The 23,850-nt window shown below is 34.0% G+C and overlaps 3 protein-coding genes across 3 annotated transcripts; 1 reads left to right on the top strand and 2 right to left on the bottom strand.

Moving 5' to 3' along the window:
- The first annotated feature begins 7,538 nt into the window (after positions 1-7,538).
- Positions 7,539-10,492, top strand: LOC139842511 (uncharacterized). Its single transcript, XM_071832643.1, has 5 exons — positions 7,539-7,607; positions 7,694-7,733; positions 7,838-8,267; positions 8,846-9,446; positions 10,031-10,492. Exons 1-5 carry the CDS (start codon positions 7,539-7,541, stop codon positions 10,490-10,492), a joined length of 1,602 nt encoding a protein of 533 aa, XP_071688744.1.
- Positions 10,493-11,579: 1,087 nt separating this feature from the next.
- LOC139844876 (metalloendoproteinase 3-MMP-like) lies at positions 11,580-12,512 on the bottom strand. The gene has a single exon (XM_071835097.1). It carries the CDS (start codon positions 12,510-12,512, stop codon positions 11,580-11,582), a length of 933 nt encoding a protein of 310 aa, XP_071691198.1.
- Positions 12,513-14,349: 1,837 nt separating this feature from the next.
- LOC139844875 (F-box protein SKIP16) lies at positions 14,350-21,852 on the bottom strand. The gene is made up of 5 exons (XM_071835096.1): positions 21,561-21,852; positions 15,834-16,523; positions 15,522-15,740; positions 14,811-14,917; positions 14,350-14,713 (listed from the first exon to the last, which is right to left on the bottom strand). Exons 1-5 carry the CDS (start codon positions 21,783-21,785, stop codon positions 14,635-14,637), a joined length of 1,320 nt encoding a protein of 439 aa, XP_071691197.1. The 5' UTR covers positions 21,786-21,852; the 3' UTR covers positions 14,350-14,634.
- Between the last annotated feature and the right edge of the window lie 1,998 nt (positions 21,853-23,850).

Here is a 23,850-nt window from a genome sequence, read left to right as displayed (position 1 = left end):
TACTCCCTCACAAATTTGAGATATATTTTATATATTATATAAAGTATATTTACATAGCTTACAAGGCATAAAACCCACTTCTAATTACAACCTATTGGGCATCATTCTAAACCAACTCAAAACCATCGAGGCCACAACCATGGATCACCACCATAAACAACCATCTATCTATCACTAGAACATCTCGCCACCATCATCTTCTAACAAAGAGTATCACTTGAAAAATTACTGCAACTGCAGCTACTGTTTCTAATCGATTTACAACTCCCAAAAACTGAACATGGTTGTTGTTTTATGACCGAGAGATCAACCTGAATACCTCCCTATCGTGCTGCCATAACCGGTCTGTTTTCCTGTCCAAAACCCACCCAAAACCGTCTCTATGACTACCATTTTCGCTATTACTACTGATGTACTTCTTCATGTTCAAACCGTCCTAAAATCACTTCATCAAATAACCAATGAGCCACCATTAACCACTCCTGTTACTATAATTTTTATCTCCTGTCTTGATCAACGAAGAAGGAATAAACAAAGAAGAACATCACCTATTTAGTTTCTGTTTTGTACACGTCAGAAATCAACTACAAACCATTTTTGTTTCGCCTGCTTTAATGATGAAACATGAATGATGAAGATAGGATGAAGACGATAAAAAGTGTCAATGAAGTGATGATTAAAATAGGAAATACCTACCTTTACACTGCTAGGTACCTACTGCTATACAGCTGTTCAATTCCATTATTATATTCCTTTTCGTAAACAACAAACAGCCATCACCAATTTTTTTATATATCGTTGCTGCCCCACTTTTCAATTATGAATCATCCTTGTTACCTTTTGTTTAAAATAAACCGAAAACCAGTTGGGCCAAAATCTTGTTTGAATTGTTATCGGGCTTTGCTAAATATATCTGGGCCGAGGATTTCTTTTTAAAACTTTGGGCCATAAACTTATTTTGTCTTTTGGGCCGAGATCTTTAAGATTGCTGCTATAGTATGGTAAATAAAACGAGGTTGCTAATTGCTACTGTGTATAATGATGTATATGATACGTGATAACGATGGTGTAAAGTAAAGATGATGATGAAGATTAGAAACAATGATGAATGAAGAAATGTTAACTGCTCGCTACCCTTTTATTTTTCTATTTCTCCTGTTTTTCCGAAGTCATGTATGACGATACATGACATGAGATTGAATGATGAGATGATGTGTTGAAGATGATGATAAACCGTATGATTATGATAATGATGATGATTTAAAGGCGAGATGATTATAATTACGATCATTATTATGGTTACGGTTGTAATTATAATTTTATGATGATGATGGCGATCATATGAAGTAGATGATGATGCATGATGATTCACGATATTGATATTGATGTATGTGAAAACGATAATGATGGAAACAAAAATGATGAAGAGTGAACGAACTGTGATGATTTTAGATCATGATAGAATGATGATGATAAGATGATCAGGTTGATTGTTATGATTATGGTGATAGGTTAAGTTTAGGAAGAAGAAGAAAAAAAATGACAGAAAAGAGTTAAACAAATTAAAATGGTAATTATTTCAAAAAGCAAGGATGGACGGATGGTTGAGGGTGTTTACTTATAAAGAGGAGGCGGGGGTTCGAACCTGGCTTGTAGCATTTTTCTTTAGAAGGATAAGAAATAGGGAAATAGAAAGATATAGGTTGAATAAAATTAATATTGGGATTTGATCAGAAAAGCATGAACAGCGAAATGGTTAGGAAATGATGTTGATTAGCGAGAGGTCTCAGGTTCGAGCCTGGTTCGGGGCATCTCTTTTTAGAAAAGCTTGGAAGGTAGTTTTCAATACCAAAATTATTATTATTATTATTATTATTATTATTATTATTATTATTATTATTATTATTATTATTATTATTATTAATATCATTATTTTTATTATTATTATTATCATAAGTATTAGTATTATTATTAGTAATATTATTATCATTATTAGTAAAATTATTATCAAAGTTATTATTATTATCAGTATTATTGTTATTATTGTCATTATTACTAAAAGTATAATAATTTTTAAATTTATCAATTTTTATTAAAATTAGTATTATGTTTATTATTATTATTATTATTATTATTATTATTATTATTATTATTATTATTATTATTATTATTAATATACTAAATAAAGATTTTCTATATAAAGATATAATTACGACATAAAACATAACTATATTAATATGTTTGTAATAAATATTAATTATCTATTTAATGTATATAAAAATAAATATAGTTAATTTAGTTATTAATGAAACATGCAAGTTACTAAAATAACAATTAATAATAATACCTAAATTTTTTCGATTACCACTATATGTGTTAATATACATATAAATGTTATAGGTTCGTGAATCCGAGGCCAACCCTGCATTGATCAGTTACGTCGTATGAATATTTTTACTACAAAATATTGGATTGTGAGTTTCATTTGCTCCCTTTCTAAATGCTTTTGCAATATATATTTTTGGGACTGAGAATACATGCGCTGTTTTTATAAATGCTTTACGTAATAGACATAAGTAATCGAAACTACATTCTATGGTTGGATTATCGAATCGAATATCACCCCTTTAGCTTGGTAGCCTAAGAATTAGGGAACAGACACCCTAATTGACGCGAATCTTAAAGGTAGATCTACGGGCCCTAACAACCCCCCCCCCCCCCCATACTGGAAAATGGTATGCTTTAGTACTTCGAGTTATTAATACAGATGGATTTCTATTTTGGGGATATTCTATATGCATTATGTTAACGTCGGTTACCAGGTGTTCAATCCATATGAATGATTTTTAAACACTTGCGAGTGTATGATTATTGAATAAAGGAAATCTTGTGGTCTATTAAAATTATGGAAATGATTGATTACGATAAATTAATGAACTCACCAACCTTTTGGTTGACACTTTAAAGCATGTTTATTCCCAGGTATTAAAGAAAACTTTCGCTGTGCATTAGCTCATTTTAAGGATATTACTTGGAGTCATTCATGGCACATTTCGAAAGACGTTGCATTCGAGTTGTTGAGTTCATCGAGATTATTATTAAGTCAATTATAATTAGATATATTATGAAATGCTATGCACGCTGTCAACTTTCGATGTAATGAAAGTTTGTCTTTCAAACACGAATGCAATGTTTGTAAAATGTATCATATAGATGTCAAGTACCCCGCGATGTAACCAAATGTAATGTATTCGTCCAGATGGATTAGGACGGGTCATTAGACCGGCGTGGATAAGGGCAAAGGTATTCGGTTGGAATAGTGACTCTCTAGGGATTTAGCTTTTGGAAGTTCGACCAAGATATGGGTAGTTTAAACCCCAAACACCATACTCTAAGTGTCGTTTGGAAGTTAAACTTTTTGTGGTCGAAACTTATATTTTGAATTGTATGAGCTAATGATGCTCGGTGGTCAAATATTTGAACGGGAGTCTTAAAACATGTAAACTTTACTTATTGATGTGGCGTGAAGTCTTTTGAAATGTTGGTTCTCGCAATTGCGGAATTTGGCACTTGTGAAATTTTATTAAGTAAGAATCAGCATCAGAGTTGAGCCGCGCCGCGGCCCTTATGGGCGCGCCGCGGGATAAGACTTGTTTTGGATGTCGAGGGTTTTAATGATCCTAAGCAAGTGGAATTTAGTTAAGCCGCGTCGCGGCTGGGCTTACCGCGCCGCGGTTAAGCCTGTCAGGCCAGCCTGACTTGTTTAATATATATATATATATATATATATATATATATATATATATATATATATATATATATATATATATATATATATATATATATATATATATATATATATATATATATATATACATATTTCGTGTCTATTTTTGGGTTGGGTCGTTACAATATATAGATGGATAGATGTTTGTTTGTCCCCTCTCAAAGGTATCTATGTTGTTTGGTTACACATTGAACTCGTTTTCTGTTTTCTTCGTACTTCACGTTTGCCTCATCTGGTTTGTTATCCAACGTAAGCGGCTTAATCTTTTTGATGTTGCCTTTTCAAATAGGCACTACTCTCTTCCTAGACATCTTCTCATGGCTTCCCGATTTTCAAAGTTAATGGTGGTTTGGGGTTTTCAAGATGCTTTGGCATCCGTTAGTTTGTGTTAATTTCCGACGACATCATTCTTTTTTCAGTCATATCCCTCATATTTAATTTTTGAGTTTAGCGTTAGGAATGTGATGGTGTTACAAATTCTCTATGGTGTAGTTTAGGTGACTCTTGGTCAGAGGTTTGCGGAGATTGACTTATTGTACATGATGGAGAATCTTTAACTAAGACCATTCACTAATCACTACGGTCCTCAACGGACCAAATTTGTTTTCGAACAACGATCACCAAGGGTTGTGGGGGGTTGTGGTCGAAACCGTTGTGCCGTTGTGGGGGAGGACCACGATGGTTACAACAGCCCTTTCGTTCGCGTGGCATGCTCTAATTGATTGACACGTTTGACTGAAAATTCAAATTGAGATGTATCCGTTGATAATTAATAAAAATTAATTTAATTTTTCTATATAAATAACACACTCTATTTCATATTTCAAAAACACTTCATATCATTTGACAAGCTGAATAGATTAGTGCGTATTATAATTGGAAAAACCGTAATAATAATGTCTTTCGCGGTATTTCGTGGATTGCTCCAGTTACTCTATATAAAATACAAGTTAAGTCTTTCGAATAGATTTCACATAGATCAAGAGGAAAGAAATTTGATTGGTTAATTGGTTTGCTTGGTTGAGCAACCCTCATATATATCTTTCGAGTTAAAGTAGGAGGTTGTGGTTGCACCCTTCACGACCTTAGTTCTCATATTGTGATCTAGTTCTCGTGTTGTTCTTGTGTATTATTCGTTGAGTTTAATAAAAATTACCTTGCTTTTCAAAAAAGAAAAAAGAAAAAAGAAAACGGGACTACCAACCTACTACCTACTAGCAATTTTAGTGTAATGACCCTCTAATATTACGTTTAAATTTCTTTTGCCACCGGCTAGTGCTGTTTATTCTCCAAAAAAAAAAAAAAAAAAAAATGCGACACACACAGTTTGATTTACGAGTGGTCATAATTAAAGGTGTGATAATGTTAGGAAGTTACAGTTGTTATGAGTTTTTTTATTATTCGTCTATTTATTACGGAGTATATCTTTCTTTTCTTATTATTTTATTATTAATATTAATTATTATAATATCTAATAATTCCTTGACTACTCCATATTTTAATAATATATTGTTTATGTCTATTTTAGGCGTTTTACCATTAAATGTTGGTTAATCTAACACTAGTGAAATGACCCGTGGAATCACGGGTTTGGTTAAACGAAACAGTTTGATAATATGTTTTAGAAATTAAGTGAATGTAAATGTTAAAGCCGTTTATTTTAATGACTCGTAAAACTACGGATTCTTACCAAGAAACTTGTCGTTGTTTTTACAAACATATATATACATGTATTTTCGCATACATATGTAACGTAATTAATCCCGTAAAGAGAATCCATATTTGAATATTCATATTCTAATAATAATTATTATTATTATAATTATAATAATAATTAATAATAATTATAAAAAAGTTTACATAAAAATTGAGTATTTATATTTTTAATAATAATTATTAATAATAATGAATGCCTTTCGAAATTTTTTTAAAAATTAAAATGCAATTGTTATATGAAAGTTGTACAATATGTTTTAAAATTTGTACATTTGTTCATTGGGAAAAATGAGATATTTTGAGGACGGCGATTTGTATCCGTATATGCTTTTTGATTTAGCGAATATATTGCAGAGCACGGGTTAATTTTATTTACCATATAAAAAAATAAATACTCCGTAAATTACAAAAGAAATAAAGGATGCATCTTTTGTTAATTTATATCTTAATCATAATTAATTGTAAAGATTAAATTTTAATTGTATATTAAAGTGATTTATGATGTCATCTAAGTGGGTTAGATTTTTTTCTATTTTCTTTTTGATTTTTTTCAATGAAGAAAAATGACTATTTATGATGACATCTATATTCTGGATTCATAACCTTACGAAGAGCAACTCATGTTAACAAAAATCAAATTCATTCATGTCATTTTATTGAACATGAGGTATGCATCCAATAAATTAAGATAAGTAAAAAACTATAAAAAAAAAAAAATTATGATGTAATATATTTATCCAAATTCAAAAATATCATGAAGTAATAAATGATATGAGCCTTAAACTCATAACCAAGAATTAAACAAAGATAATCTAATTGATAAACTCTTTAATCAAAAGATTAATTCACCAGAAAAAACTTGTGATGAAGCTTAGAGTAGATGAAAAGGTCCATTAAAAGATGGTGTAGAAGATTAATGAAACTATTTTTTAAGAAGATAAATTTGAATTTTTTTGTAAAAGAGAGCAAGTAAAGGCGTGCAATTCGTTTGAGTTGTATAGGGTTTTAATTTGATTCGGGAAAAAAGAGATATTTTAAGGATGGCGATTTGTATCCGTATATGATTTTTGATTTAGCGAATATATTGCGAAGCACTGGGGTAATTTTATTTACCATATAAAAAAACAAATACTCCGTAAATTACAAAAGGAATAAAGGCTGCATCGTTTGGTGTTAATTTATATCTTAATCATAATTAATTGTAAAGATTAAATTTTAATTGTATATTAAATTGATTTATGATGTCATCTAAGTGAGTTAGATTTTTTTTAATTTCTTTTTGATTTTTTCAATGAAGGAAAATGACTATTTATGATGTCATCATTATAGCATTTTAATATTAACTATAGATAGATATCACCAACACCAAAAAACTGAAATAAAACAACATAAATAAAACTTAATATTATTCTTTTGTAACACGTTTCACTGTTGCTCATTTTTTAATTATAATTATTCAAAATACTCCCTCCGTCCCATAACAAGTGTCATATTTTGACTTTTCAAAGTCAATATTTCGCAATTTTGACTTTAAATATATTTATTTATATAATATAAAATTTGATAAAAAAATTATATGAGTGAATTGAGTTTTAAATATACTTTTTATTGGTACGGGTATCACCAACTATTATATAACACAAATAAAGATAGTCGAGGTTAAAGTTGAAAAGAATTGACTTTGAAAAATTAATACAGAACATTTATTATGGGACGGAGGGAGTATCTATTTTCAAAACGCAAGTTCAAACCACATGGTACTCAATAGATAGATTACTTACTATTTTAGTACAAAATCATTTAAAGATCTTTTAAAGTGGGAAATTCTTTGTCAAACTACACTTTACATTTTAATTATTTTTTCCTCTCACAAAATTTGTTTAAGCTCCGCCAATATAAATCATTTCATCCTTTGAACCAAATGTATCATTACTTTGAACTTTAAAAATTTGAACCTGAGTGTCATATTAAAAAAATAAATTTTACAGTTATAAATAGATACAAAAGTTAACCTCTTTCACTTGGAACACAACCAATGGTGTCTAATTGCCTCTTTTCGACTACCATCCTTTGGTTGCATATCCTGCTCATAACCTCAGCCAATGTATGTTTTTTCTTTCAATCTTTTATAATAATAATAATTGTCAAAAAGTTGTAATTTAATACTTACTATCTTATGATCAATTGTAGCCAACTGATTGGACTAACCATGGTGGAGACTTTCTGATTCGTACGTTGGATAAAGTTTGGGGTCCATTAGTGTGATAGTGAGATAGTTCAAATAGTACTATTCATTTGGACTATCTCAATTAGATATATAGTATAATGGTGGAGACTTGAGAAACAGAAGATACGCGTACGGTGAAAGAAAGATTAGTCTTGAAACCGTGCATAGCCTTACTCTAAAATGGAAGTTTGTCGCTGGACTCGATATAACTGCCACACCAGCAATATATGACAATACAATCTATTTCCCATGTTGGAATGGAAACATATACGCGCTCAATGCATCAAATGGTTCAGTTATCTGGGTAAAGAATCTTGGAAAGCTAACCGGGCTTAATCCAACAGGGCTCGTACAAGGTGTTAACTACACCGTGTCAAGGGCTACCCCTACTGTTGCCGATGATCTTTTGATTATTGGAATTTATGGACCGGGTTATGTTATAGGGATTAAACGTTGCAATGGAGACCTTGTGTGGTCTACACAACTCGATACGCATTATGCTTGTGTTGTCACCATGTCAGGAACATATTTTGGAAGGTATGTTATTCAATTATTGATTTTGAAATGGCTAGCTTGTTTATATGTAGAATTATTTGTTTGTATCTTGTATAATGGAAAGTTGAAATTATTTGACTGATATTAACCCAACATCACTTAACACATGTGACGCCTCAAAATCCGAGTTGGCATATGAAGTGGCACAAAATTTGACGCCCTGCGCCCCTGGCGTCAAGTCTTACGACATCTGATGCATGGGGCGTCAGTCACCAATCTGACAAATAAAAAGATGGGCGTCAGTTTTTTTCAAGCCAATCAGAATCCACCAAATATTTTTATATAATACTCCGTATTAATTAATTATTTTATACTTATCTTCCAATCACAGTCAATCTCACTTTTTCACGCAATTGGCCACACTTCATCGTTAGGATTAAAATAGTCTTATTGACCGTTGGCTTTGTGTTATTTAGCCAACTAAAATAATGAACGAGTAATCTTTTGATGTATTTCTAGAAACTTCAACTTTATTTCATTTTTATAACATGCTTATATATATTTAATTGTAAAATTATATTTAATTGTGCTACAAGATAATATGATATGATTGTGTGCAGTGCCTTCTATGTGGGAACATCTTCACTAGAAGAACTTGTAAGTATTCAAAAATGTTGTTCATTTAGAGGGAGTTTTTTAAAGTTAAATGCCAGAAATGGTAAAATCTTGTGGCAAACCTACATGTTGCCCGATAACCACGGTAGCATCGATGAATATGCGGGTGCCGGTGTATGGGGCAGTAGTCCATCAATCGATATTATACGGAATGCAATCTATATTGGCACTGGGAACATGTATCACGCCCCATTAAATGTCACACAATGCCAAGAAGCACAAAATAATCAAACTACACCAACTGAAAAAGATAAGTGTGTGGTACCAGATAACCATTCGAATTCGATCCTGTCACTTGACTTGTTTTCAGGACACATCAAATGGTATAAACAGCTAGGTGGTTATGATGTCTGGTTTTTGGCTTGTAACAATGTTACTACATTAGGGTGTCAACCCGGGCCTAATCCAGATGCAGATTTTGGAGAAGCACCTATGATTTTAACAATTTTTGTCCGTGGTATGATGCGTGACATTGTTGTAGCGGTACAAAAGAGTGGGATTGCTTGGGCTTTGGATCGAAATCATGGTAGCATTGTTTGGTCTACGGTAACAATCTTTAAAATTATTATTATACCTTACAGTTGATACTCATACTTTCAAATTTGGGTCAATTGGGTCTTAAAAAAAATTAGGCCTGGCAATAAAAATCATAACTTAAAAAAAAGGTCCAATGATTTTTCTTCCAATCTATTGGGTCCTAGACATAATATAAAAGGAGCAGGTCTATTGGGTATCAATTCCTAAATCTCCATAAATAGAGATATGTCTAATGGTTCTTGTGAATGGATCAAACATAACAAGTTTCATCTGCCAATATTTATGAAAACATTCATGGTTATATTATTTATTATGTATATTTATACTTTTCATATATATAATAAATAAATAATAATATAATAAATGTAAAATTATATGACCCATTTGAACGTGACCTGTTATGACCCGTGACCCAACTCGACCCGACATGACCAATGACCCATTTCAACCCAAAATCGTTTTGACTCGTTACCCAAAATCATTTGGGCATCTGATATGAGTATAGCAGTGACACTTTAGTGATAATTATTTAGTTTAGATACATAGAATAACTAAAAAGGTAACTGACAAACTATTCATAACTGTTATTTTAGGAAGCTGGACCTGGAGGTGTTGCTGGAGGAGGTACATGGGGATCGGCGACAGATGGAAAGACGGTTTACACAAACATTGCCAATAGTTTGAAACGTAATTTTACATTGAAACCATCAAACAACACAACAAAAAGTGGAGGATGGGTGTCGATTGATGCCACAACTGGCAACGTCTTGTGGTCGACAGAAAATCCAAGTAAAGCAACTGCAACGGGTCCCGTAAGTTTAGCCAATAATGTTCTGTTTGCTGGATCAACCAATGGGACCGGGCCCATTTACGCTATGAGTGCTGCAACCGGAAAAATATTATGGTCGTATAACACTGGAGCAACGGTATATGGTGGTTTGTCTATAAGCAACGGTTGTGTGTATGTGGGAAATGGCTACAAATTAAATTATGGAGTTTTTTTTCCAAGTTACACTCATGGAACAACATTATTCGCCTTTTGCATTCCCCTGTAATTGAATAATACACATATATCCGAATAAAGTAGGGGTGTTCATCGGTTCGGTTTTCGGTTTGTTCGGTTTATTCGGTTCGGTGTATTCGGTTTTGAAATTTTTTTGGGCAAAACCGAAAACCGAACCGAAAACCGAATTCAAAGTTAAAACCGAACCGAACCGAAAACCGAATTCAAATTAGGATTCGGTTCGGTTTTCGGTTAAAACCGAAAATTATGAAAAAACTGAGAACGATGGTAGTTTAATTGTAGCGTTACTAATGTCTTAGTTATTTATATCCTAAAACATTGACGTACTATTAAATTATAAAGAATTCGATGATTTATTAATATTTACAGCTTAATTATGACGTTTACCGCTTCTGTAATTAAGAAGAAGAACATAATAATTTGAGTAACATAATTATATTGTGAGTTACCAAATCGTCATATGGATGAGAATATATTTTATTGATTGGATCCCAAATTATAATGACATTAAAACATAAATATACAAATTAAATATATAAAAACATTGAATTCGGTTTTGAATTCGGTTTTCGGTTAAACCGAATTTAGAATTTTCAAAACCGAAAACCGAAAACCGAACCGAAAACCGAATTCAAATTCGGTTTCGGTTTGACTCGATCCGAAAACCGTTTTTCAAATTCAGTTTGGTTTTTTTTCCGGTTTGGTTTCGGTTTGGTTTTCGGGTTCCACGGTTTCAAACCAAATACTGACCACCCATAGAATAAAGAACTTTTGTACTGAATTCTTATATGTAGTCAATCCAGTCATAAAAGCATGTAGCACAAATCGCTACTCAAGGAGTACGTACTCGGTCGAGACTTTTAGGGAGTACTTGGCAACTTGGGAAGTACTCGGATGTTTACCAAGTTTGACTACTGGTTGTGTTTATGTGGAAAATGGTTACAAAGTATGTACAGGATTCTACAATCCTACTTACACTACTGGTACTAGAACAACACTTTTTGCCTTGTGCATTTTCCGTAGCAAAAACAGGTTGTATAAAAATAAACAGATAAAAGCGTTACAATAATAAAGTTAAAATAAAAGAATCATACACACATTGATCAGATTGTTACAAATTAACTAGCGTAAAGAGCCCTAATACCATGAATGTCGTCTGGACTCAAGCCTTTTGTTACACCTGAATTGAAACTAGGCCACATTATTGCATTTTGAACTTGGCTATGACCAAGTCCAAGTAAGTGTCCTATTTCGTGTAATGCCAAACTCTCGACATCATAAGCATTTGGTACGGCTCCAACCGCCCATCTGTCATCTGCATCATAGTGCAGTCTTCCGTTTGTAGGTGCGAAAGCATGAGCCAACACACCACCAGGTCCATCAAATGGGGACCCATCTCCGTGGTCCCCACGTTGAAAGCTAATCTTTAAGTCAGCACCTTCGTAAGTTCTAGCTCTTGAAAATGTGAAACGTTGAGACGCGATAGTCCATTTGATAAACGCTCGTGCAATAGGAGGCATGAATCGAGTAGGGAAACCTGATCCGAAAGCATAAGTTAGATGCTTTTTTCCCATGGGCCATTTTGTGTTGCTGGCGGAAAAACGATAATGAGAGATTGTATGTAAATATTGATCATGACTGTGTTGAAGAGTTTCCATATCGGGAAACCCACAACGAGGCATGACCATTCTGGTGACGGTTGGCTCGTCAAGCGCCCCAGTTGCGTTGAGATAGTAATAAACTTGGTACGACTTGAGGGCCGCTTCGAGCTCATCTTCAAAAGTATCTCCTATAGGATCTGAGACATTAAGGTGGTTTTGGTAGTTTAAGTATCCAAAACGAGTAAGATAGAGTTTAAGGTTACGAATCCCTTTTACCTTATCACCCTTGCGACATCCTTGTATGTTTTTTAGAAACGCAAAAGGTGACAAGTTTGTGTTATTAATCGATAACACATTTGTTTGGATTTCAGGGTAATGAAAATGAGAGAGTACAGGAATAGCAAAGAAAAAAAGTAAGAAAGTACAAGAAAAAGAGAGTTTAGACATCATTACAAAATGATGCACAACATGTAAGCAATTTCTATATCTCCAAGAAAATGGATGAAAATAGTTATGAAAAACTGTTATTATAACTAAACCCTATGAGCAATTGATGAAAAGGTCAATAAGTTGACTTCAATTAGAAAGGTCAGGAGACATGCCTGCATGACTTGATGTTTCTATGGCAAAGCTTTTGATTGTATATTACCTATTGCCAACATTATTTATTGATGACTTAACTACAAAAATGTTCACTATGGTTTGTTAAATTTTACAACTTTAGTCACTAAAGTTTTTTTCTTGCAAGTTTAGTCATTGTGGTTTGATAATCTTGCATTTTTAGTCACTCCAGCAAACAAACGTTAATATTATCCACTAAGTATCAGTCACGTGCTTGTCATGTGAGGGTATTTTGGTCCTCTTATATACATATATTAAATTAAAAAAAAAAAAAAAACTTTATTCTTATCTTCCACCTAATATGAACCGCATCTCATTTCAGATCTAGATCTCAAATCCTCCCATTTTAAAACAAACCTCTCAAACACAAAGTTGCAGGTCTAAACAATCCATACATGAATTAATAGCGTCGTTGCCATCTTCACATTTCATTTCATCAATCCCTAATTCATTCTACAACAAACAACATAGTGTATTGTGAACCTGGAATGGAAATTCAGAAACAATAGAAATTCCGGTGACGGAACGATTACGAATCGTAGATTAATGAGATCTGGGCACCAACCTTTTTTGATGTATTGTATATAACTGGATTTCATATTTGAGTCTTCGTATGTTTTGTATGATTTGAATTTCAAAATGAATACACCTGACGCCACCAACCATTTTTTGATGTCTTTATAAAATATTGATGATATCAGAGGGTAATTGTCAAGTTCGGATTTGGATTTGGATTTGGGTGAAGAATGGATATTTTGAATTTGGATCTGTTCATTTGGGTTTTGATTACAAAAAAGTAAGCTTTACATATATACTCCGTCATATATTAATTTTAATTATTAGATCTATGTGTTGCTATGACGAGGATCGATATTATTTTTGTTGTTGAACTTTAGATTTTGTGTTAGTTTAGGGTTTTTTATTTTGGTTGAAGAAGATGAAGCTAAAAAAAGGGAAAACGTAAAAGGCTGGAAATATGGTTTGAATTGACGAAAATACCCCTCACGTGAACAGCACATGATGTGTTTTAACGGAGCAAATAAACGTCAATGAGGTTCAGTGACTAAAATTGTATTTTTTGTAACCACAGTGACTAAACTTGCAAGAAAAAAACCATAGTGACTAAAATTGCAATATTTAACAAACCACAGTGATCATTCATGTAATTAAGTCTTGATTGATACTTGGTTAAGACAGAGATATACGTGGACATGTTGTATACATTGATATGTTAAACACTAAGAACAAGAAGTAATAATTTCTATACAATGAAAATCTCATATCATAGAAAGATTAGATCGGTTATTTAGCCCAACGGCGAACAGAAATTAGCAGATTTAATAATACTCCAATAAACTTACATCACATTTGTTCTGCATAATTGCAACTTTGTTTCAGCCCTCACAGAGGGCTACTTGAAGTTATAGAGCGCTAACCAATTGGATCAACTTTGTTCGTGGATTTTGTAGACTAAATGAACCGTTAGCTTTTTGTTCGTAATTTGAATTTGATCAACTTCCTTATATGACTTACTATTAGGGTAAAAAAAAAATGATTGTTTACATTTCACCTCCTATACCCCATAACTCACGTTCGTGAGATTGGGCATTGTTGTTATTGGAGAGTCGGCATATAAGGAAGTTGATCAAATTCAAATTACACAAAATACAAGAAGCGACATTGAAATAGAAAAATACCAAAGGTCACATCACTAACTACGGTAAGATATGGGCAACTCTTACTACAGAAGCAGGGCAACGAGAGATGCCATATCGTTTTTCATGTGTATGCTTATTTTGTAAAACAAACAGATCTTACGTGACACGTTACATAATAACAGCATAGTTTAATCCAGCATCTAGCATACATATTTTAAAAAAAAGGATTTCTCTATAGAACTGGAGATAGAACAAACAACCCGTTAAGAAATCGATCCTGGAGACCACATGCATCAGAAGATGTAGTCTGGCAACTGGAGAGGAAATTGAGCAACTTCAACCTCAAAGGGGCTTCCTTTTGGATCTGCCAACCTACAAACAGAATATAAAAGTTCACTTTGTTTTTCCACATAAAAGTAATATGTGTTTAGCAGAATTCTAAAAAAAAACGAAAACTTGGTGCACAAACCTGCCAGGGACAAATGTAAAATAGCCCTCGATAGATCCTGGTGAAGCACTGGCACTTGTGCAGCTCTCGTAAACAAATTCTTTCTCCCCTGGACGTAACAGGGGAAACTGTAGATGAACACAAGACAAATATAAATGGCTTTTTAGTTGAGAGCCTATAATTATCATGTAACCATCAGTTTGACAGAATTCAAAATGGGCGAGATGAAGCAGACAGGTTTTTGAAATCCAACAAAACTTGAATAGAACATTTTTATGGTTAAAACATGAAATAAAACAACTGCAGCAAGTGTTATGGGTAAATATTGGCAAGCAGGTTACTAGGTTGTCATTATCAACGTATTACTTCAAAATGGTTCATAAACCATCAGCGTCCATTTGTTAATAGTGAACCTGAAAATTTTATTGCCAGTCATTAATAATGACAGATTGTCCCATTTGGCGCAACTATCAACGTAAAACCTTAGGCTATAGAAAATTACCAAATGGGTTGAAACAGATAGAAGGCTGATACAATGATAAAACCTCTGGGTTGGAACTTGGATCACATTGGCCCATGATTTGAATAATCCAATTGGCTAAGTGGTGATTGTTTTCTACTTATGTGTAGCTAAGTACACCAACCTCATACAGTCATACTATATTGTATGATTATTAGTTATTGGTTATTACTTAATATCTAATTATCACGCAAAAAGATAAGAAAGGATACCAGGCCTATCACAGCTTCTCCATTAATATCTCCCACAACACGATCATTTTCTTTTATAATCCAGTGTCTCCAATAAAGTTGGCAGGAATCAACAGACATTCCATGGACAAAACATCCCTCGGGTTTAAGTGACATACGAATTGAGTAAGCAAACATATATTTCTCGGCTTCTTCCACAAGGTCACTAAACTCAGGTATAAATACAGCAGAAGCACGAACCTGTAATAAGAAAATATACAAAAAAATTATATATCACATAATATGAAGCAGTACAATTAGACCAACAAATAAACTAGCATTTAATTTAACTACCTGGACGCCACATGTTGTAGCCGATGAGCACAATGGAGGTAGCTCAGGGAACAAACTAATGCTTCGAACACCATCTTCCTCACGTACTTTAATAATCCCGTTTTCAAGGCGACGGGCATGTTCTTCTAACCATAACAACATAGCATCTTGTTGGGTACTTATTAATCCATTTGGCACACATGGCATCATTTGTCTATCGGATAAAAGCTTCTTTGTGCCAACATACAGTTGACCATCTTCACAATCAAGAAAAAAGATCTTTTCAGCAGAAGTAGAAGCCGCAGCCACAGCAATATACTTTGGTGTCTTGAATCCAAGGTGATGTACAAAATCCATTGTCTCTCTAATCACAACATTTATTGGGAACAAGAAAACGTTCGCGAGATAGTTATAAAAAGAGTAACCACCAATTAGTCCACATAGACTTTTAAGCCCGCTTGATTTATCACTTACTAGTTCTTGTCCATCACAAAACCGGTACATGACACGAGTTGGAGTAGGTAATTTGACTTCTAATGACTTTTCTAACTCGTTTAAGTCATCCTCGGACACACCTTTACGAAGAGTAGGAAGAACCTCGGGGAAATTATTAGTTAACCATGTTTTAATTTTATCCCAAACATTTTTCACTCGTCTAACCAGTGACCATGGATACATACCATAAGCTTCCCTCCATGCTCCATAAGCCTCCTAATAAATATAAAAAACATCTTGTAACTTTTAATATGAAATAAACGGTCGTCATGATAAAAGAAGTCAGAAAAGGGTAACATATTGCTAGGGGCGTCTTACGACATGTGCAAATTACAGGGCCCAAAAACTTCAAGGGGCCCAAAATTTTGTAATTCCTTTATAATTATATACATTTGATCCAAAAAATAGTGTTGGACCGATTTAGTGTTGGTTCACAAAACGGATCGGATAAGTTTAACCTAAAAAGTAATTAACATGTAAGGGCCCTTAATTATGTCTAGAGCCATCAGAATCAATGAGACGGCCCTGCATATTGCCGTCATGATAAATAGCAATACACTTCAACCCTCTAAGATTTTTATATTTACAAAGTTGGCCTTTCGATTTTCTCTTGTTGCACATAACAACGGTACAGTTAACCGAACAAAACATTTTCCAACATAAAAACAATAACAAAAATATCATGAAAACTTTTGTGTTTTCAACTGCATACATTATATTCCCATGATTATATTACTGTAACTTTATGGGTCTTTTGAGGGTGCACCCAAGCACACTGCATAGATGCCACTAAAAGTTAGCTAGCTACTAGCAGCACCCATAATCCACATTTCACATCCTTTAAACTTTGATATATATACACAAGAAATTGCTCATTTAGTTTTGTAAGTACCTAAACTTGCATACCACTAAAACATGCCGAGTTCGACTTAGACTAGGCTCAAGCACAGCACATAATGTAAATATTAAAATCCAACAACAATATCAGTTGCAAAAGTTAAATATATATGTATGTTTCCATACATATGACTGTTATGAGCTTTTCTAGATGGCTCATGTGCCGAGCAAATGACCCCTCCTAACCAACTTAACGACCACCCTTATATAGCAAGTTGTTAGAAGTAGTTCATTTAGCTTTGGATTTGCGTTTGTGTATGTGTGTGTAGACACCATATCCTACCTCTTATTCTCTAGCATTGTAACTAAATCGTTTGGTTATCAATAAAACTATCCTTAATTCATTCTTCGAGTCTGATTCTTTATTTGACGACTTCAAGTTTAATTCTAGAACTACTTCGCTTCTTAAGAATCTACTAAGCTCATATCATTTGGTATCAAAGCACTTTCATGTGCAAATTATTGAGAAAAATCAAAAAATATTTAGTGTTTTTAGGTTTCAGAGGTTGTTGACTGTGATTTACCGAATCACAGTTTGTTTTGGTGTGCAGGAGGTTAAAGAAATGATTTGGAACAGATTCTACAATTGATTTGGATAAATTCATAGATAAATCGAACAATTTTGACAAGATCGGAAAGAACTTCCAAGTTTGCGTTTGAAATTTTTGCAAAAAAAGGTTTGTGGAAGATTTTTTGTGGATAAAGGTTGGCGGATAACCAAGAAAACTTTGTGGATTTGTTTTATTATGACGATCATTTAAACTAAATATATGCTCCGTAACAAATTGTTTGAAGAAGAAAAAGATAAGAAATTTGTTGTGATTCTTGTTCCTTGCTTATCTACGAGAAGGTGAGGTCGTCTTTATTTCGCCATACGGTTCGCCTTAAAGAAGAGGGATGAGCAGTTATCTATGTAATTACGGTCTTCGTTGGCCGGGGCGAGCACTCTCTTCTCTTTGTAAAATTCCGTCTTACCAAACAAGACGGTGCCACTCGTACTCAACTGGCCAACAACAACGGGCAGCGAGCGGCCCCATTTCGGTGCACTATTAGAGATCTCCGTTTAACCGGTGGATTCCTTCCAACTTACTTCTTTTATGATCTCATTGAAATCTAGAAATAAGTCTCATTTCACCATTAGGAATTTGGTTGTAATTCTCGCTCCTTGCTTCTATAATCTGGTGTCTTTTATTAATCAACGGTTGGATTCTTAATTAATTTTTAATGGTTGGACCCTAATTTTAGGAGTGATGATGATAATGGTGCGTTGGTGAAGATGAAGGAATCAAGTGTAACTGAATTATGTTTGTGAATTCGAACCTTTGTTTTCCTAAGATTTAAAAATCTCACATGTTGGGGTTGATTAGGTTGGAGTGTATTAAGGTAGAAAGATGAAGATGATTCGCTGAAGATGTAAAAAGTAGATCAATTTGATAAGTGAAACACATTAAGGTTTTGTTGGTGGCTATATACTAATAGGCAGGCGGAATTCTGTCGTTTTAGTCACCCTTCCTCACACCCATTGATCAAAACAACATCTACCAAAAATATATAAGCTGAAAATAACCCAAACCCCCTCTTCCAGATTCATCGCGACACCACCATCACCCAAGTGTAAACAATGTCGGCCATTACAATTAGTTTAAGTGAACCTATACTCATATTGAGTGGGTTTAATTTCGTTGGGCTCAAAGTGATGTATTGGGTCCAAGGCTGGACGAAATTAAGCTCATTCGGTATGAAAGTCCAGATTCACTTAAAACTAATTATGATGACCCACATGTTCACACTAGCCACCAACAAAATCTTAATTTGTTTCACTCATCAAACTGATCCACTATTTTCATCTTCAATGAATTATCCTCATCCTTAGACCATAATACGCTTCAGCCTAATCAACCCCAATACGTGACAACTTTTAAATGATAGCTGAAGGCCAAGCGTCCTAATTCACAAACGTACAACACGGTATGAACTTGACTCCTCCATCTTCACCAACGCACCATCACATCACTACCAAACTTAGGTTTCCAACAATTGAAAATTTTCTAAGAATCCGGCTGTTGATTAATGAACGCGAGTATGCGACCGAGACTCGAAAGCAAAAAAGAGAATGACAACAGTCTTTAAATTAAATTGACATTACTCACAGGTACGTTCTTAAATGTCTTATCTTCTTCTTCTTCAAACAATTTGGTATAATTTTGGTTTAAAAGATCTTCATAAAAAAATAAATCCGCAAAGTTTTCTTGAATTATCCACCAACCTTTGTTCGCAAACAATCCGCAAACATTTGTTCGCAAACATCCGCGAACCTTTGTCCGTAAAACATTTTTTCCACCAACCTTTATCCGCAAAAAATTCATACGCGAACTCGGAAGTTCTATTTGAATTTGTCAAATTTGTTCGATTTATCACCAAATTACTCCAAATCAACCGTAGAATCTGTTCCAAATCACTTCTTTAACCTTCCGCACACCGAATCTTATCCAAATTACACCAAAACAATCTGTGATCGGATCGATCACAGTTAACAACCTCCGGAACCTAGAAACCCCATATATTTTTTGATTTTTCTCGATAATTTGCACAGGTAGTAAGGGCTCGGAAGTGCTTTGGTACCAAATGATATGAACTTCTTGGATTCATAAGAATCGAAGTAGTTCTAGAATCAAACTTGAAGTCGCATATTAAGAATCAGACTCAAAGAATGAATCGAGGATAATTTTATTGATAACCAAACAATTTAGTTACAATGCTAGAGGATAAGAGGAAGGATATGGTGTTTACACACACACAAACGTAAATCCAAAGCTAAATGAACTATCCCTAACAACTTGCTATTTATAGGTGGTCGTTAAGTTGGTTAGAATGGATCACGTGCACGCCACATGAGCTATAGGGAAAGAGAAATGAGTGAAATGCAAATTAGTGTCGAGAATGTTAAACGAGACAAAAAGGTGGTGGTGCAAAAGCAGGATAACACTAACGAAGTCATGCCGCACCTTCTTGTGAATGCTTTACGTGGAACCAGTGCATACCAAACAATGAGAGATGATAAGGATGCTACGCAAGAACCGACTGAGACATTGGCAATGATGCTTTAATCTCTCCGAAGAAGATTGTTTTTGATACAAATGATGAGACGGTTATGGGTGACATGAACCCGTTGATACTGTTGTTTCCACGTGATGCTATACATGTCAAAATCGTGCAGTGACGAAACAATAAAGAAGATGGAAACATGAAGCTTAACACATGCAAATTACAACATTTCAAAATGCGTATGAATTCTAATAAACTACTATTTTCATAAGCTCACTTTTAGATTTAAAAGATGAACAAAGTGAGTTTCACCCAACAATAAGAAAGTATGAAAAAGAAATGGCAATCGAGGTTAAAAAAAATTGTGATATGAACGTGCATCAAGATGTTGGAATAAGCAACACAAATTAGAGTTGTGCATTCTTTTTAATGAAGGGCCATAATCTAAGAGTTTCTGCGAGATTAGACAACAAACTCATTTCAATTTCCATACAAAGTTAATTGCATTCATTGAATTGAATTTGGTCAGGTTAAGTATTGTAAAGCCCGAGTCAAGGTGAAGGTTGAGATGCATTTATGGCCTAAATGGAAGACTAAACGTGGACATACTTGGAAAAATATTGTTCACAACCGCAATATTGTTTTTGACTGGGAAAAACATGCGACTATTGTTAATAGCGCGTTTGTTTTTTACCGTGGTAGGTTTTTACGCATTTTTTACTCAATTTCGGACTACAACTAGTTATTTGCATACAAGGATCGTCGTTGAAGTCCATTACAAAGGAAGATTCTTGGGGACAAGAATCATTTTAAGTAGGGGGATTGTTATGAGCTTTCCCTATAACTCATATGCCGAGCAAGTGACCCCTCCTAACCAACTTGACGACCACCTATAAATAGCAGGTTGTATATATGTATGTAAACACCATATCCTTCCTCTTATTCTCTAGCATTGTAACTAAATCGTTTGTTTATCAAAAAACTATAATCAATTCATTTTTTTAGTCCGATTCTTAATTTGACGACTTCAAGTTTGATTCTTGAACAACTTTGATTCTTACAAATCCAAGAAGTCCATATCAATGACGCTCAAAAAATTACACATAGCTGGACTCTTCAAGTGTCTTGCAGCCTTAAAAGTAGGCATCATTTTCCCACAGATATCACTATTTTTCACTAATTGACCAATAATATACAAAAAATAATAATAACTTAAGCCTTAGAAATTCAGATACCGTAGAAACCCTAGCTAGGGCACAAAAAGTGAAAATAAAAGAATTACAGTAATAAGGGTAAAATTGAATTGGTGACCTTAAAAGAAGGACATGGATTGCCGTTAGGATCAATAGGGGAAGTGATATTGAGGTCTTGATTACAGAAACTGGACCAAAGTGATTCATCAGAAGCCCAATCTTTAAAGCGTTTATTGACACATGCGATAGTTGCTGCTTCAGACGGACCGAGTTTAGCTACGATGATGTGAATAGCTAATCCTCCCACGCTTTCTAACCCTAAATTCGGTGGTTTCGTCGCCATACTAATCTGTAAAAAAGTAATATCAGTTTGTTGTCATGAGTTTTAAGTTTATTTAAAGAATGAAATGAAAAATAGACCAAGGGCAAGGAGCAATGTTCGTCGGTGGTGACAACGGGGCTTATTTATTTTATTTTTTATTTTTATTTTTTTGTTTAAAAATCGATTACGTTAAATGAATTTGGAGATCATAGTCATCATACAGTACGACCGTTATAAAACGGCTCGTGAACAAACCTGTTTAATGTAGTAAACTAGCAAAACCAATGCAGTTAGTATGTCTAATGCAGTAAACAAAGCAAAACCAAGGCAATAACTAACTGTAACTTAAAAACGGCTACACTAATAAAGAAACAGTAAACAAAACAACGGGGCACCCGTCGGAAAATCACTAGAATAACAGCCGGAAAATAAATCCAACCGCCAACATAACAACCAGTAACAATCCGGACAGAAAGTACCGATCGAAAAAAACCATCAAACTCACCCAGCGGGAGATAGAACCAAAGCCACCATGACATTATTGCCTACAGAACCGGAGCCACACCAAAAAACCAACAAACCAACGCCATCAATATAGATACTCGCCGCCTGATTTCCAAGGAGAAAGTATGTCGTAAGAAGCTCCGTTAGCGATGAAAAATAGATTCAGTACAAAGCTAAACACGACGGAATAACCATAACCCATATCTGTTCGAAGGTGAAGCCTCCTGAAACTAACAACTGAATAAAGTCGGCTAAGAAACCGGTAAACAAGAACCTCACCTCCAACCACCACCGACAATGAGACTACGTTGTGGCAAAGCCAAGACATGGCGGCTAACAAACTGAGCACCGGCGAGATGCCGATAGTTGGAGAACAACGGGCACCACCAGTTACAAAATAACCCTGATATCGATGGGGAATGGAGGAAGGGGACGGCTACAAGAAAAGGCATGGCGGAAAAATAGGGCAACGATTGAAGTGAGAAATTGAAAAGTAGGAAAAGAAAGGTAGATGTGAGTGTCACGAGGGAGGTGGACGGTTGTTTAAAGTGGTGGAGTGTGGCAGAGGAGATAAGTGTTATGGTGGTAGAGGAGCGTGAGAAGTGGGATTCAAAAAATCCTAATTCCTAAGTCATAGGAAAATGAGTGGTATTGAAAGACTTCTTTTGACAACGGGGCTTAATAAGTTTAAGAATTTATGATTGACATAGGTCAACGTGCTCTGCTGGCGAAAGTTCTTTTTTACATAAGTATATATTTTCGATTGAACTACTTTTAACGATATCAATAAGATTGTAATCCACTTTAATAGATTAACACATAATTTAATTGTAAGCAATTAATGTAATTAAACTGATGTAATTTGAATAACTTTAATCAAATAATAGTAAAATCTTGTTAAAAATTTGAAAAATTCTGAAAATAGAGAGAAAAAAAATTATTAAAGAAAGATTAAAAAATGTTGAGAAAAGAATTAAAATAATAAAAAGTGTGATGAGTTAAAATGATAAATCAAATTTGATAAGGTCATTTTCAACCATGACATACTTCCTCTCAGGATTAATTGTCTGTGACGATCGCACCAAATCCATATGGACGAATACGTCATTCATCGATTTCATTGCGAGGTATTTGACCTCTATATGATACGTTTTATAAACATTGCATTCTTTTGAAAAGGTATACCATAAATAAATATTTTAATCCAAGGTTTTCGACATCTGATGATTTTTATATATAGACAATCATCGTAAATAATAGTTTACAATAATACATCCGTTGACAATGCAGTCAAAATAGATACATGATGATGGTTTTGTGAATGCAACGTTTTCTTGAATAAAACATGTATGACTCCATGCACAAAGCTTGTCTAACATATAAACAAACAGCGGAAGACTTCTAGGAACCTGAGAATAAACATGCTTGAAAGTGTCAACACAAAGGTTGGTGAGTTCATAGTTTTAATGTTTCGCATAATCTGTATATAAAGGTGGACCACAAGATTTCAGTAGTTTCATCCAAAATGTTTATCAAAATATTCTACGAAATTGAGCACCCTGGTAACTAACCTTAACGTATA

This window comes from Rutidosis leptorrhynchoides, chromosome 4 (assembly GCF_046630445.1).
Source record: "Rutidosis leptorrhynchoides isolate AG116_Rl617_1_P2 chromosome 4, CSIRO_AGI_Rlap_v1, whole genome shotgun sequence".
NCBI lineage: Eukaryota > Viridiplantae > Streptophyta > Magnoliopsida > Asterales > Asteraceae > Rutidosis > Rutidosis leptorrhynchoides.
The sequence above is the reverse complement of the archived record's forward strand: the minus strand, read 5'-3'. Positions and strand labels throughout refer to the sequence as shown.

Bases quoted from the DNA above. Each gene is read 5' to 3' on its own strand.
- LOC139842511 (XM_071832643.1), top strand. From the start codon at position 7,539: ATGGTGTCTAATTGCCTCTTTTCGACTACCATCCTTTGGTTGCATATC. The intron at 7,608-7,693 runs GTATGTTTTTTC...GATCAATTGTAG, and splicing joins TGCTCATAACCTCAGCCAAT to CCAACTGATTGGACTAACCA. The intron at 7,734-7,837 runs GTACGTTGGATA...ATAATGGTGGAG, and splicing joins TGGTGGAGACTTTCTGATTC to ACTTGAGAAACAGAAGATAC.
- LOC139844876 (XM_071835097.1), bottom strand. From the start codon at position 12,512: ATGATGTCTAAACTCTCTTTTTCTTGTACTTTCTTACTTTTTTTCTTT.
- LOC139844875 (XM_071835096.1), bottom strand. From the start codon at position 21,785: ATGGCGACGAAACCACCGAATTTAGGGTTAGAAAGCGTGGGAGGATTA. The intron at 16,524-21,560 runs GTCACCAATTCA...TATATTTATTAG, and splicing joins ATCCATGTCCTTCTTTTAAG to GAGGCTTATGGAGCATGGAG. The intron at 15,741-15,833 runs GTAGTTAAATTA...TTCTTATTACAG, and splicing joins CTACAACATGTGGCGTCCAG to GTTCGTGCTTCTGCTGTATT.